The 16563-nt window shown below is 51.6% G+C and overlaps 1 protein-coding gene across 6 annotated transcripts; it reads left to right on the plus strand.

Annotated features, from left to right (window-relative positions):
* Positions 1 to 3345: 3345 nt before the first annotated feature.
* Positions 3346 to 13323, plus strand: PIRT (phosphoinositide interacting regulator of transient receptor potential channels). 6 transcript variants are annotated; one of them, XM_026861242.1, is made up of 3 exons: positions 3346 to 3561; positions 4060 to 4278; positions 9913 to 13323. In XM_026861242.1, exons 2-3 carry the CDS (start codon positions 4276 to 4278, stop codon positions 10333 to 10335), a joined length of 426 nt encoding a protein of 141 aa, XP_026717043.1. In that variant the 5' UTR covers positions 3346 to 3561; positions 4060 to 4275; the 3' UTR covers positions 10336 to 13323. The 6 variants fall into 6 exon arrangements, with proteins under 6 accessions (XP_026717043.1, XP_026717042.1, XP_026717045.1 ...); XM_026861241.1 differs by having other exon boundaries at positions 4158 to 4278; XM_026861244.1 differs by having other exon boundaries at positions 4158 to 4278; positions 9926 to 13323.
* Positions 13324 to 16563: the final 3240 nt, after the last annotated feature.

Consider the following 16563-nt stretch of genomic DNA (forward strand, 5'->3'; position numbering starts at 1 on the left):
CCACCAGTTCAGCTGGAGAACGTGGACTCCCAGCAAGCATGAGACCATCATGGAAACAACTTGAGAAGAGATAGAAAAGGCAGAGGTCACACAGAAGGTCTCTATCTGGAGGGAAGAGTATTCCAAAGAGCAGACCTGGGACCTGTCTTATTCACTATTTGAATGCAGCTGTCCCACTCTTTAGGCAATTCGTGCCCCAGAGGCCACAGAAGCCTAGCACCCATCCACACACCCATCTCTCTTTGAGAGAGACGATGTCAACATAGGAAAAGACAGAGGAGGGCAGTGGGTGCTGGCAGGAACAGGAGACCTTCCATCCCCAGGCACACTGCCAAGGTGGTGGACATGGCCTCTGTAGGACATGAGGAGCAAACACAGGCAGGATGCATAACTCTGGTCAACAGCAGCACTAGCAGCAGAACAAGGATGATGAACCAGCCACCAGCACATACCAGCTAGAAGATAAAAGTTAAACCATGAGCTGGAAGGGACTGGATCAGCCTCTCCATCCAGCAAAGCTGAGCTGCCCAGTCAGATTATGTCAGGAGCTTCATGCCTTTGTGCCTGTGATCACCTCCATGACCCAGGAGGCTCTGCTGGCTCTCTGATCCTCTTGTAACCCTGCTCTGTGACACCTCAGCTGCCCCAGTGCTGGGTTCCCTTCCCTGGGTACCTCCTGCCCATCCTACCGTATAACCTATCCTATCCTATCCTATCCTATCCTATCCTATCCTATCCTATCCTATCCTATATCATTGTGCTGCTGAGCCAGCAGGTGACCATCGACATCTCTGAAATTGTGTGAGCTGCCCATGGTTCTCTGGGCATGGCACTCATGGCCAGAATAGATTATATTCCCTTTATCTCAGACAGAAAAATGTTAATGGCCTGCAGTGGACTGCATCGGCCCTTACCAATGCATCTGCCCTAGGAAGCAAGTTTGGAAGGAGGGGTGAGAAGGAAAGGGACGAAGGTAGGACTCGGGGTTTAATTTTCTGTCACTGTGTAGGGTTGTGACCATACCTCACAATCTAAATGGTCTGGCAGGTGATGAAATCATCATTCACCTTTTGTGCCTGCCAGGAAGCTGGTGACCAGGCCATGGTGAGCGGTAAGGGCACACGGCCCCCAGAGAGGGATGTGACACAGCTGACACAACCCTGCAGGGTTATACATGGGGAGCCACATCACCCCACCACTGTGTCCAGACATCTTTGCAAGCCAAATGACTGCAGGTTTTCCATCACCTGTGCTGCTGAGGTGCTTGGAGCTCCCTCTGCCCTTGTGGGGGACAGTAGTGTAACCCCTCAGCTCCAGCTGCAGGGATGAATATCTGCAGGTACCACCGTGTGTGCATGCGTTTGCCGGGGAGGAGCTCTGCTGGGGGATGCTCTGACCCTGGGGGGCCCAGGGACAACCCCTGTGTAGTGTCCCCAAGGGGACCCCAGCGCTGCTCCTCCCCACGGCCCCGCGAGGTGGCAGCAAGAGTCCAAGGAGGAAGCAGTGAGGTGGAGGCTGCAAACTGCTCTCCTGGCTGCGGGGAGAGGCCAGCAGCCGGGCAAGCTGAGGCTGGCCTGGGAGTGGGGGTGAGACCCGGCTGGGGCGGGGGATGCCCCCACGGCATCTGCATGAAGGACGGACTGGGAGGGATTCCCCATTCATTCAGCCCACCCAGCCCACGGATGACCCCATGGGGCAGAATCCATCACACAGGAGATACCCCAGCCCTGGAGGGATGTACCATAGCCCTGGAGAGGCAGGAGCCATCCCTAGTAAATGTTCAGCCCCTGGTTCAGGTTACCTGGGAATAAATGAGGCTCCAGGCTCAAAAGGCACTCCTGCCTGTGACCATTCCCAGAGGCTGTGACCTGGCCCCTGCATGCTCACTGCCACCAGGCTTGGTCCTTGGAGCAGGAAGGAGGTGCCAGGGGCACTGCAAGGAGCACAGGGCAAGTTTGGAGGGGCTGAAATGAGTAGGGCCATGTGGTGAGGTAGCTGGATGAAGCACAGGGCTAGATGCTCCCCAGCAGGGATTTGAGCCTGGAGAAGGTGTAGAACCAGGATGTGAATGTCATCCTACTGCAGGTGCTGAAATGAAGCCTTCCCACCTCCATTTTAATTTTTTTTTTTTTCCCCCAACTGCTCCTTTAGGACAGAGCATTCACCTCCTTGGACCTGCACTAGGGAACTCAAATCTACTCAACTCTCCCAGTTCTAGGGAATATTTTAATCTGTTTAAATCTCCCTGGATGCCCCAAAACACATGGCTCCTTTGGTTTCTGGTTCCCAGGTCAATGGGCAATGGAGCTCACCATGTTACCCCAGAATTTGGCTGTTGAGCTCAGCTAACTCATCCACCTCCCATCAAGAGGTGAGGACAGACCACGAACTAGGATGATGTGCTCATCTCACCTTTGCACCCCTCAGCCTCTCTGCCCCTGCCCCAGCCTGTGAGCCCACTGCCCCAGCTGCCTCTTACTGAAGAGCTCCATAACCTGTCCCGTGTCCACCTCCTGCTGGCCAGAGGTCTACATAGAGCTGAGCTGAAAGACCTCATCTTGGCAAACAGCCACTGATCTTCCTGCTTGAGCTCCCCACACCTGGATGAGCTGTTTTCCCTGAATCCTGACCCACAGTGTCTCTTAGACCCTCCTCCTCCACTTCCAGCCCCATATGCTGCCCTGGGATGCTCTGCACCCAGCCCACCACCCTTGTGGGGCATGACCATCCCCATGAGAGCTCCACAGCTCCTGCCCATCCCACCCCAACCCGATCCCTGGCCAGGTCTGTGGTGCAGCTTAGGTAGTGTTACTTACTCACCAAGACACCAAAGAGCCTTTGGGGATGGAGGCAGCCCCACTGACACTGGAACCTGGCCCTGGATGCCAGTAATGTCTTTGTCAGACTGGATCCCTTCCCTCCAGCAAGTAGAACTGTTATAAGAGGATATTAAAGTTTGGCTGTGAGTTCATGAAAGAAGGCAGTATGCCAGAGCCACCTCCCTCTTCCATCCCCCTCCTTGTAATGGACTAAGGATGTTAATTAATAGCTAAGTGCTAATATTTTGCATCCCTCTAATGTCTCACCCAGGAGCGTCAAAGCACTTTGCAGATACTGGCTATGAGCCCCTGCTTTGAGAGTGCAGAAATTGCAGTCCAGAGATGTTTCAGGAACTTGCTGATGATCTAAGTCTGGATCAGCAATGGTCCCCGGTCTTGGATGCCTGCTCCATGCACCAACCCACTCTGCCTCTCCTGCCATGTCACTGGACTGCCTCCCAAACTGCGGCCTTTTATAAAACCCTCCCAGGCAAGCTGCCTAGAAGTCAGCTTTTCAGGGGCCTGAGATAGGGCAACAAAGAGTTAAACAATATACTGATATGCTGGTGAGATCATCAGAGCTGGGAAGCACTCCATTGTTTATTAGACTCAACAGAGCCCAGTAGACAATATCCACAGGGATGTGGGGCTTGGGGTGAGCCTGGCTTAGAAGAGCAGGATCTTCTGCTGCATCCTGTCCCACTGCCACTGAAGCGGATAACCATCCCTCATCACTCACTCTGTAAGTAGGATGGATTTCCACGGGTTTGGCTCTGGGGGTGGTGGAAAGGGAGAGGGGATATGGCACAGCGAGGCTGAGGTCATTCTCTTGCTGAGCCCCGGAAAGAGCCTTGCAGATGTTCTTTACTCAGCAAGACCCTGAGTGTGTTGCCGGGACTGTTTAAACTCTGGGTGATGCTGGAAAGCTGCTCCCAAGGGATGCAGGTGGCTGGGCCCAACCCGGCTCCACTACACCAGCAAATGGACACTGACTCCATCTCAATTTACATCAAAGATCTGGTAGGGCTTGTAGGCAATGTGAAATCCCCTGACACATTGCCTTATTTCTCCACCCCTGGTCTCAGAGCAGGGCTAGCCAGCCTGCAGGGACTGCTACCACAAAGCTACTGCCAGTCCCCTCCTCGCTCCAAGGTGAGCAGGGGGTGGGGACGGGAGGAGAGAGGATGGGGCTTTAGCACTCATGCCTGGCATCCACACAACTGTCCCTCTCCTCTCCCAGAGCAGAACCTGCTCAGCCCGGCAGGATCCAGCCCTCCCAGGGCTGACACACAGGAGCAGAAAGCTGGATTCTCTGAGCCGCTCCTATTGTGCCTGCAGGAGCCAGTGGCTGGGTTTCTCTGCAGCGTGCTCAGGGGATGTTTAGTGCAACTGGCCGCCTCACCTCCAGCAGCGAGCCACCACACCTCGGTGACAGCCAGGGCGACAGAAGCACAGCATGGTGAGTAGGGTCTCATCACTCAGTCCCTCCCCAGGGGACTCCCTGCCCCAACACCTGCACAAGGAACAAGATGCTGTCTCCCATCAGCACCTCCCCGCATGCAAATCCCCTGAGGCAGGTGTGCGGCCACAGGGCTGCTCTTCTCTGGACAGCTGCGGGCAGGGATGGTCCCCCACCTCCACCGGGAAGCAGCCCCCCAGTCCCCATCTTACTGGGTCTCTTGGGGACCTCGGGCATGGTGGCTCACTGAGTATACATCTCATTCCTATTCACTTTGAACCTGGTTGATAGCCACTCTCAATTAAATTTGGACAGCACTAAATGTCTAACAAAAATTTCTACGAACTGCACGCATGCACATGTCCGCCAGTGCAGCAGCCTCCTCTCCCACCCATCCCATGGTCACATGAGTCCTCTAGAGTAACTAACCCCTTGTCCCAGCAAACATGGGACACATGACTGTCATCTGGTGGGTGTCCTGTACTGAGGTTAAAGAGACTGATTAAAGAGTCAGACTGAGGCACCCCAGAGCAGCAGGAAAAGCCATGCCCAGAAAAGCACTTCTCCGTTTTCCTCCATTGCCCAACATTACAATTTTCTCCCAGCTGGGACCCACTAGCGAGGACTTTGCCGCATACCCCTTGGGGTGGCAGGTAGGACACATCATCTGACTGAAGGACAAACAAACCCTTTGGGTCTTACCCCAAGGTTTTGCAGAGCGCCTGATGCTTCTATTTGCCAGGAGACCACCCCAAGCTGTCTGGAGGCCACTGGAAGCCGCAGAGAGCCATGGGGTAGTAGGGAGGGTCTGGGGATTCCTCTCTGTGGAACAGCTTGTGTCTTTGGGGGGTTAGATGGCCAGGCTGGGGACAGGTGGAGAAATGTGTGCACATTTGTGTTCAGGTGACCTCCACCCAGCTCCATAACACTGGAGATGCCAATCACCAATTCCAGGGGTGGCACTGGTGATGGACAGACCAGAGCTCACTCATTTTGTCTGCTTGGGGACGTCTGGCAGGGTCTGAGCCCTCAGGAAAAGGGCCCTCAATCCAGACTGGTGTCTTTTCTTCTCCCCAACATAAATCAGGGCAAGTCACATTTGTGGAGTGCAGAGCACATTTTTTTTCCTCAAAACATGTTTTTCTATGATGGTTGATTCCCAGAGGGATGTGGGGCTGGAGGTGAACCTGCCTTAGGAGAGCAGGAGCTTCTGCTGCCTGTCCCACCCCTGGTGGGGTGGTGAGCTTTCTTCAGGGAAGTGTCTTGACAGCAGAAAAGGACACAGAACATATCGACAAACTTGTCCTTGAATTCCAGCAACATTTGACAATTGGTTTGCAAAATTCTTAACTTTTCCTCCAGTTATTTGTGTAGTAAAACACAAGACAGAGAACCTAAGTGCTGCAGCCCCTCCGCATCACCCCGCACACAGCAGCAGCACCACCACCACACCCATGACTCTGCACCCAGGGCAGGTCCACACTCACCCACACTGCCGGTGCTCCCATGGGATGGCACCCACGTAGTCCTAGGGCAAGGACCAAATCCACTTTGTGATACTGAGAGGGGTGTTGAGGTACAGCCAGATGGAGGTGGATGCCAGTCCCCGGGGCTAGACTGTCTGAGATGGGGAAGCTCCTGTGTCCCCAGATGTGCAAAGTGGGAGGAAGAAGTGACAGAAACTGCTTGCACTGACAGCTTAAGGGGAGCATCTAAGAAGATCCTGAAGAATCAGGGCTGCCTCTCCAGGTAAAAAGGAGATGGCCTGGCTGAAGAATGTATTGGGCGAGTAAATCCAGCTCTTACATGGCCAAAAGGACATAGACCTCTGCATAGGAGCAGAGTCTTCAGATCAGCCTGTTGCCTCACCTTTAGCTCAGCTCTGGCCACCTCTGCATGTTGCTTGCAGCATCCCAGGTCCTGGCTGGGACACCCGAGCTGCCGCTGCTGCAGGCTGGCAGGTCAGGAATGTCATCCACAGGCGGGATGGGCTGAGGGACCTGGGGCAGAGCTCTTGGGTGCTCTGCTCAGTCCAAAGCTCTCTCCTCAGCACCACCATGTAATGTCCCCAAGGCCCAGGAGACACCCAAGTGTGTGCTGTGCTGTTTTAGCACTAGGGTCCCCAGTGGCACCAGTAAGCGGGCCCCAGTAGATCTCCCAGATCAGAAACCAAACATCATCACAAAAAGCACTGGAAGAGCAAAGGCAGGAGAAATAGAATCACATGAGGCTTTTACGGAGGGGGAAAAGACAGACCCCAGTGTTAGCTCCACCACCAACAGCTGCCCAAGATTTCAGAGACAGCAGCAGCACAACTCCAGACATGAAATCCGAGATGTGGTTTGGAGGCATTTTCAAGCCAGAAACCAGTCATCTGCTGACTCTCCTTACAACAATAATGATTTAAAAAATTGGGAGAAATCTGATAGCATTATCCTGCCAGGCCGCTCAGTACAACCATTGCATCTTCCAGTATGAGAACATCTGTGATGAATTAGGGATAGAGCATGGGCAGAGCAGGAACTGAAATTGCATTAGCTTTCCCAAGAGCTGCAGATACATGTTACTAGCTAACAGTGGGGGAAATTGTGACCAAACCAGCATGCTCTGCCAGGAAGTGCCAGAAAAATTGTAAGTGTCTGGGAACTGTGGTGAGGGGGGTGGTTATGTCAGAAAATAAAAGGCAGGGGGGTGGGGGGAAATCCACTCTAGTGTAAATGCAAACCTGAAAGGAAGATGATGGTTTCTGCAGGAGCCTGAGACTAACGCTCTGCAAAGTGAAGAGGAAGGTGCTTTGCAGAGCTCAGAGTACCCCCAGTGTGGAGACAGAGCAGCACCACATGGACAAGGAGGGAGAGGGGTGTCTGAAAGATGGGGCAGACAGACTGCATTAGACTGCTGAGATATGAGATCAGGGCATTATTCCAAAAAAGAAAGCAAATTTCCAACCACAAAGCCAAATTAAAATTTTACAGTGTCTTGATCATAAAACCAAGAAATGCCACAGCTACCTAGGATGAAATTTCAGGAAGAGCCTTGCAAAAGATTTGAGCTAGAAGAGGGAGATCACAGCCCAGAATGCTGTGAGCAAGGCAGCTGCACACACCAGCCAAGCAAGAAGTTTTCCCTGATCACCTGCATGTCTAACACAGTTGTAGCCATCTAAATAACATCTCATGGCAGCTCATGCTTCTCCAAAGCCAAGGGTTCAGGATGCCTCACTGCCATCAGTCCAGCTTGCAGAGATACCAGTTCAAAAGGAAGAGAAACAGAAACCAGAGCTTGCTACTATGACCAAACTTACCTGCCTTGTCAAGTGTTTGAACATCCCTGATCAAGTGCTGTAAAAGATACTTCAGCACAGCCGATACATGTCCCCTCCTCTGCCCTGTCTTTTCCAGTTCAACAGAGAGGGGTGAAAGCTGAAGGTAGGAGAGACATAAGTTGTGTCCATTGCTCTTGGCTTTTGCTTTTTGCCTGTTGGTCCAAGTTCAGCAAACCTGAAACATCACAAAATACGTTGATACCACCAGATCTGCATTTCTGTAAGTGTCTGTGTTTGGAGGACTAAATTGAAAAATTACATCTGTCTCTTCTCAGAATAAAACACAAACCTTGGCAGTGGACACAGGTGAAAGAATAAGGGAGGTGCTGGCTGGCACCCAGCCATCAGCATGCCTAGATGGGCACTGGGCCCGGTATGGCCCAAATCCGGGCAGGTTTCCTTAAGACAGTGCCTCTGGAGCTGTGCCAGCTTTGCAGCCTCTGTGCCTGCGCTTACATGGTACATGCTCTCACATTGATCAGCAGGAACGGGAAAAGATCTGGGGCCACTGGGCTTCACGCTCATTTCATCTACACCTCGCTGCTGCCCACTTCAGCCACAGGCCTTCCCGTGGCGCACACAGGGTGAAAATCCAGCCTGGCATCACCATGGTGTGTACCTCCTGCTGAGCCGTTCCAAGGGCCAGCAGTGGGTCTGGGTGCAACCAGGGCTGAACTAAGCAAACACAGAGCCCATGGTGCTGTCTGTGCCACACGAGGGCCAAGGCAGGGTTTTCATTTAACTGCTCCAGATCAATGCCCACTTAGACTCAAAGCTTGCATGGTGCTTTGCAAGAGCTGTGCTTGACCGTGGAGCAGGCACAGAGTCCTGGTGGCACTGCCCATCCATCCAAGCCCCACGAGGGTCTTGTGCCCAGGACAGCATGGATGTGACTTGAGCTTGACTGCTGTCCAGCATGGGGCAGCCCCACAAGGGGCAGCTTTCGGTCTGGCAGCAATCACCGTTGGCTCTGCTTTGTGGTGCTGGCAGAAGGGCAATGCAGGGTCCTGTACTGCTCCAGGCTGGCACTGCTGTTATATTCCTGCTCCAGAACATCCCCATGCCTGAGGGTGGGGACAGCTCGAACTACTGGCAGAGGACAGGTCAGTCCCAGCCCTCCTGACACAGCAGAACCTGTAGGAGAAATCCTGGCAACTCAGGCAGGAGAACTTTGCAAAAAAAAATCTTCTTCCTGGGTGTGAAGCATCCATGCCCCTGGCCTCTCCCGCCCTCCTCATCCCTGGTACCTGCATGGGTTCATCTCTGCTGGGCTTCCCAGCAGCAGGGCTGACGTGCATCAGGAGCACTCCCTGATCCACCCTCCTGCCCTTGTCTCCTCAGCAGAGCCCTGAGGAAATAGTGGTTAACATAATGCTTGGCCCTTCTCATTTACCATAATGGTTTCTCTGTGCTAAAGGCACTTTGTTTCTGGGAAAATGTATTTCCTCCTTGAGTTGGTGAAAAAATAATGTGCCATAAAGCCACACTGCTGACCTATCTGTCACAAGGCAGAGTGTTTCAGTGTGCTTCTGCTACCAAGTCAAGAGCCTTCCCATAGAAGCCTGCTCCAGTTTACAGCTGGAGAAATATTTCCTGTGTGATGAGCATTTCCCCATCTCCCATCCGTGCATTTAGATAGGAAATGAGAAACTCCTGTGCTGTGGCTACTACAAGACTGGCACATCTAGGCTGGATGTGGCAATGAGGAACATCCAGCCTCAGGGGTCTGAAGGAAATCCTCAGCCCATGGGAAAGTTCTTTCTGCACTCCCACCATAGCAGTCCTTGCATGGCACACCTGTGCCTCAGTTTCCCCACCTGCAAGAGGGCGACATGACCATGCCACAAGGTACTGAGGTGTAATTTGAGTTCTGAGAGGGAAAGTGGGTCCAGGGATGCAACCAGGATCACCAGCCCTGCTTGCAGCACCCTGCTACTCCCCTGAAAGCAGCCAACATCCCTAGCATGCTCAGGGTAGTAGGTTCCAATGAACATCTATTCATCCCACCACTGAATCCCTGTGGGAGCTGGAAGCTCGTGAGCTGGAAGGTCTCAGGACAGGGACTACAGGAGTCCCACTGTCCATGGGTGGGCAGCAGGACTACGCAGACACCCTAAGCCCTGCAAGCCCCTATTGCCTATTCCTACATCTTATTGCTCTCATAGGTGTGATGCTCTTCTCTCCCCGCAGTGACACAAATCCTTCTCCACTTTCATTTGACTTGTCACTATTTAATGACCAAATGGAAAGCACCTAATCCACTCTCCATCACTAGTCCTGCTTTGCTCTTTCTCTTTTGTCCATCTCAGGTCTCTTCCTCAGATCCCGTTGCCATGGAAATTCCCCCCAAGAGCCCTGATGGGAGTGAGAAGTCTCCTCAGTCCAAGGAGCTGCTGACCAGTAACACAGCCAGCACCCTCTGCATCAGCTCCCGGAGCGAGTCTGTCTGGACCAGCACATCCAGAAGCAAGTGGGACATATACCACAAGCCTGTCATTGTCGTATCTGTCGGAGCAGCTGTCTTTCTCTTTGGGATGGTCATCACCAGCCTGTCTTGCATCCAAATCAAAAACAAAAACGTTTACAAAATGTGTGGCCCGGCTTTCCTGTCCTTGGGACTGATGCTCCTCGTTTGTGGCCTTGTCTGGATCCCCATTATCCGGAAGAAGCAGAAGCAGAGACAGAAGTCACAGTTTCTGCAGAGCCTCAAGTCCTTCTTCTTTAACCGCTGAGGGCAGTCCATGACCTTCCCGGCAAGGGTCCCCTCCCCTCTACCCACTTGTACTGGTTAGACATCAAAAGAAACAAGTTCTTGTACTCTCCTAGAGGATTTCATCTCAGTAAGTCTCTTCCCTACAGTTGAAACACACTGTAGCAGTGTCCAGTGTAAAAATGAACTTTGTATTTCATCCAAATAATCTCAGACAAAAAAAAAAAAATAAAGAGAGAGCAGGATTTTGCAGCTGAGACCAGCAAGGCAGGTCCAAGCTCTCTGTATCACCCTCCTGTCCAACAAGCAACCCAACACCACATATTGGGAAAAGCAAAGCTCCTAAGTAACCTGGCTCCACCCAGCAGCTTCTGCAAGATACCTCAGCAGAGAGAAGCCAACGGACTAGAGTGTGAGTAAAGCGTGGTGTGAACATTGTGACTGCGAACTGCAATTCAAATGTAGAAACTTGGAGCTCAGAGATGCTTCATCTAGAGTTAGAGGAGAGGAGAAGCAGGACAATGTTATTCCAGACCGTTTTGTATCAGAGGAGGCCACCAGAACAGACAACACACACCACCAAAGCTTGGGAGAATGAGACATGATGCTCATGGCTAGAACTTCCCTGTCATGAATCTGCTACAGTGGCTGGCTGAGACATGGCTGCAAACTGGAGCTCAATCCTTGCCCAGTGTGGAGCATTCACAGGCTTTATTTTTTTGCTCCAAAGGGTCAAGGCAAGGAGCAGCATCACAAGCAGCATTTTTTTCCTCCCTCTGGCAAAGGATGTTTAACAAAAGCTGCAGGGACAAAGTTGTTTTGCACTGATGTTTTCTGCCAGAGCCACCCATAAACCCTAACCATCAGCTTATTCACACAACCAGAATTGGACTGCAGGCAAGAGAGACAGGTTCCTTGTCTCCACCCACTCCCTTTCTGCCTTTAATAAATGTGTGTCCTGAGGCAATTCACCAAGGAAAGCATGGATCCTTTCTGCATAGTTTTTGCTTTAATTTCATATTTTCAGCAGGCCTGATTTACTTTAAAAGACAAATTTGAAATACAAATTCTCAGTCTGAAGAACTTAGTTTCAGTCTGGACAGCAAGATCTAGATTGATATAAATAAGCCTGCAATGTCCAGCTCCCAACTGTGGACGCAGGTGCTGATAAAAGTCTGATTTTTCAGAAGTGTTAATCCACTCCGGATCCCACAGCAGCCTTTTGTCAGTCCATTGAGACTCCCCAGCATGTCAAGCACTGTTCAAAGGCCCTAACACCCGCTGTGGGGTGAGGATGTGGTCGGTGTTGATCAGAAGCAGAAGAGGAACACAGAAGAGAAGACCCCATGAAGCTCTTCTTTGTAGTCTGCCTCTCCGTGGGGAAGCCGAGGCAGCCCCGTTCCTCTGCTAAGTGCCATGGGAGGCAGGGAGGCTGGCAGGGGATGCTCTGAGAGAATTTGCAATGCATTTGCTCTTTGGTTTCAGACAGACAGGGTATGATAACCTCCATCGGCTGCTGAAGAGAGGAAGCTCATGTAATCCCTCTGCTTTCTCTAACCCACATCTACCAACAGCTGCCAAGGAACCCTGGAGAAAAGCACAAGGAATGGGACATGCAGGCAATAGTCCTCCCGGTTAACGTCCACCTTCCAGCTAACAGCAGTTCAGAGGAAGGCAGAGGTTGCTCCAGACCTCTGTTTAATGGCCAACAATACACCAAACACGCCCACCTCCTCCTGTGCTGCCCACTTTTTCAAACCAGTTTGTACTTTCAGTCTCTACAACATCCTGGAGTCACAATTCCTTCAAACTCTCCAATTTTCCAGACACGCTGGAAGCTCTGCATAACATCAGGAGATACAACAAAAGCAGAGGGTAACAGATCCTGCTGCTCCAGGCCAGCAGGCATCCAGGAGGTCAGTTAATAGGGAGATGTGTTCACTGTAGTCAAAGATCATGAAACTGTAGCTGTGGGAACTGTGCTCAGGGCCAAAAGTTATTTCCCTGTGGGGAAATATTTAACCTCCTCCTGGCCATCTCTGGCTGCACTCCCCTATTTCTGAATCTAGTGCCGCATCATCATTCCTCCCTGCAAATATGGTCCAAGGCACCTGTGGCCCAAAACCTTCAAGTGGAATAATTTGTGCTCCCACAGACTGGCTAACATTAACCGCAGAGCTCGGACTCACCTTGACACTGCTGCCAGGATCCTAACAGGACCAAGGCTGGGCAGTGTCACGTGCCTGGAGATCCCCTCCACCAGTGTTGGGAGAGCTTGAGGAGATAACTCCCAGCCTGGCAGCTGACACAGCTGGATTATTGGAGCAATGCACATCCCTTTGCCCCAAGGTCAGCCTGGCCCTGAGTTATGTTTCCTAGGTGGTGCAGACATGTGTATCCCCAGCCAGCCCCTGCCAGGTCTGTGAGTGGGGTGTACAAGTTGTATGATCTGGCACTGAAACCCCTATTTGTTCCTCAGACATTTATCATGCCATGCAAAATTTTGCTTGTTTTTGCAATCCTGACTTGGCACTAGGCAGCAGTCCCCATTGATTTAGCTGCAGAGGATGCTCACCCAAAACTCTTGCTTGGGGGGCAGCTGCAGTCAGAAGAGCAGACAAACGTCAGGACTCATGAGAGGGAAATCATGGAGCAATGTGAAGAACATCACCAGGTCCCAACTGGCTGCAGCCTGCAGATCTGCTCAGAGACGGATATCCTAAACCTGCACAGTCTGGAGGAGGTACCTGGAAATGCAAACAGCTCTGTGGTGGCAAGAGACTGCCCAGCCTGGGCTAGCTGTCCAAAGGGATGTGACAGGGGGACTGGAAGTACCAAACAGCCTGGAGAGAGGGAGCAGGGGTCATGCTTTCCATGTCTCATGACGAAGGATAAGGAGATGGTCAGTGAAATATTAATATAAGAAGTCACTGAGACCAAGAATTTAATGGGATTCCAGACTGGTCATTTACAACAACAATATTAGGTTTAATTAAAGCAAAAATTTCCCAAGGGACTTTCATGTTGCTGCTCTGGTCTCATGTTTGGTTTTTTGTGACTGCTGGTAGCGAGGGGAGGCTGCACTATAAGGTGTTTGGGACAGATGCGGTGGCAGCCAGGAGCCACCGTGCAGGGGGGCTCAGCCAGGACATGAGGAGGAGGAAGAGTGGGACTGGCGCTGCAGGTATATGTGGGTGCTGGCCCTGTGCCCTGGGGAGGGTTTCAGGTCTGAGGATGGGCTCAGTGGTCACCTCTGTTGAGGTGTGAGGAGTATGTGTGTGGCACAGGAAAGTGCCTGGCGAGAGTGTGAAGCCTGCCCAGGTGAGGGGAAAGGTAATAGGCCGGGGATCAACAAAACTTGCTGAGGAGAGGGGGCTTATCAGGTGGATCTTTTGCTGCCCAGATCTGTAGGAGGACAGTGAGGTAAAGGGAGAGAAATGTTAACTAAAGGGAATGACAGATTAGCAGCTTGAAGATCAACATGCAGATGGAAGTCTAGCAACAGAGTGTGAACTCTCCACTTTGTTGCACAGGTTATAAATGCCTGATTCCTGCCAGGAAGCTGGGCGGACTTTTCATTTGTGCATGCAATGCAAAGAGCTCCCAGCACCGGGAAATGCATCAGCCTCTTGAAGTGAGAGGGGGTGAGCTGGAGCGACTTAGAGAACCAGAGATGCAAGGCATCCTGGAGGCTGCTCACGAGGGTTTCATTAGCAGCTGACATAAAATGTCCTGCTGTGGCAGAAAAACCCCATGGGGCTGCTGAAATGTGAAATCCTGCCTCTGTGCTGTGGGACAGTCAACCTCTATATCCTGCTGAGGTGGGAAGCTACAGAAGCAGGGGGCATGCATGGGTTCAAAAGGGGTTTATGGACAACCAATGAAAAAAGGCAGCAGAAGCAACAGAGAGACTTGTGCCCTCTAACTTCTGTAACACAACAGTGGTGGATGCTGAAGAAGTCCATAGGGAGCAGATGGCAGAAAGGGGTGGGCTCACATGCTGCCTCCTCCTGCTGCTGCTGGAATCAGCACTGGGCTCAGGGGACCTTTGATCTGATCATAGGGCAGTTCATATCTGTGGATCATTCCCATGCATCTGACTGCTCCCCAATATTTCTCTCTACTCCCACTGAAGACTGTTTGAATCCCAGTGTGATGCTTTGAATCAGACCAAAGAAAAACATGTTTTAAGAAAGTATCAGGTTATCAAGCAAACATAATTATGTCCAGCTCCACTAAAGCAAGCTTAGATCAGATCTGCCAGCTTCCCCTGTTCTATAAAAAGAACAGGAAATCCATTATAAAATTCATTATCTCTGCAGAGCAGTTCAAAGAGGAAATATTTCTCCTCCATCTCAAAGGTCAGCCCCCCAGCAAACCCGCTGAGCAGGCTCTGCTGCTGGATGACGCCCTGCTACAGGGCCTCTACAACGGTTCCTTCGTTCCTGGGCTTTAACAAAAGTTAAACGTGCACAAAGATACCACACACACGTGTTGCAGATCTCTCGCCGAGCATGTTACACTGTGTTTTATCTCACCTCACACTAACTGGATTCATCCTGGGTGTAAGCAGCAGATTCCTGCAGCTGCTGCATGAATTGCACTAACACCAGCCCCCCTTCTCTGGGGTATAAATGATTTCACTGTGGAAGGAAGCAGGTGACCACGGGTGTCTGTGAGCACACATATATAGTCCCCTGAGAACTTCCACCGCTCCCTCCTGGATACACAGCCAAGGGCTCGTGGGGCCACAGGGGCTGATATCCCGAGTTCCCTCTGGGTTATCATCTTCACACCTGTGCCTGGATATTAGCCAGGCCCCAGTTCAGCATGCACCCTGAAATGCTGCTGGTGCTTCCTTGCCCTGTAAGGAGCAGATGACATCCCGCAGGGATGAACTGCAACCGCCCACCCCTCACTCAGGGCCGGCAGCAGCCCTTCCCCATCCCTGATGAGCAGCAATGAGGGTTACAACTTTCAGAGGACTCTCACTGCTCACAGTGAGTTTGAAACCCTACAAAACCCCACAATCTATTTACACACTAGGCGTTAGGCACATGGAGACTATTGAACCAGATGAGATTTGCACGGTGGCTCCAGGGGCTTCCTTTGAGGAATCTGAGCCTCAAAGTTTAAACTGTCTAGTCTAAACTTCCCTGGGTTGCTCGACCCCTCTCTGGTCCAGTGATGGCCTTTCCAGCATGTGCCAGTCTGCACCTGCAAGGCTCTGTGATGGCAGGTGAAGAAATGCAGCTCCTCTACCTCCCTCTTGTCCTCACAGACTCTTGCAAGGGAATGCTGCATTATTTTCAGCCCTGCCAAGATTTGTAAACCCTAGCTGGAGCCTGAGCTCACCTGAAGAGATGAGACACAAATACTTACTGGTGTATCTGTGTCAGTGCAAGGGAAGTTCCTTCCAACCACATTGTGTAGCCCTCGAGCTGAGCGTATGTGTAATTCCACCACGTAACCCTGCAGTGAGTGCACACAAGTCAGTAAGGCTCAACCTCTCGGAGGCTGACTGGCAGTGATGCTCCTGGTGTGTCTCTCCTGGGGATGGTTAATCTCCAGAAGGAAGGAGCGGAACCCTGGAGAGGGTCTGCGGGAGGAGGTGCCTTCTGCCACTCTGCCCTGCCAAGCCTTGGTACCTCACGTCCTTCTTCAGATGAAATATGGACTGCAGATGCCTACACCTCCCGTGGCACCCTCAGAGGGGGCCGCTGCTCCTGACTGCCCCATGGTGCTGCACCATGAACCAGAATCTCTGCGCAGCTCTCACAGACAGTTATTTATTTTGGTTTTATAACTTTTTATACCAGACCACTCCTTGTGGAGTCCTGTTTGCACTTTCCTGATTCAGGACCTGGAAAGATTTGCTCAGTTTTAAAGCAAAATCATTGAGCCCATTCCTCAGACTGGCAGATTCAGCTGTTATCCTTCAAGGACTCGTGTGTGATGAAGGACAGGAGTTGTTAGGATTGAGGTGAGGGTGTTAATATTAAACCATTTTCTGAAGAAAACCTGATGTACTGCTTTGAGAGACCCTCCATCTGTGTGAGTGGCTATGGATCGGCAGAGGAGGGGCAGAAGCATAGTCTGTCAAGAAAAGAGCGGTCAAAGGAAGCTGTGTCCTACTATCTGTTTATCTGTCTGTCTATCTATCTACCTACCTACCCACCTATCTAGCCATATACACTCCCCACCCAGAAAAAAAAAGTTGGTTTTAATCCCTGAACATTTAAGGCATCCT

Source organism: Athene cunicularia (assembly GCF_003259725.1).
Source record: "Athene cunicularia isolate RWA chromosome 18 unlocalized genomic scaffold, athCun1 chr18_part1, whole genome shotgun sequence".
NCBI lineage: Eukaryota > Metazoa > Chordata > Aves > Strigiformes > Strigidae > Athene > Athene cunicularia.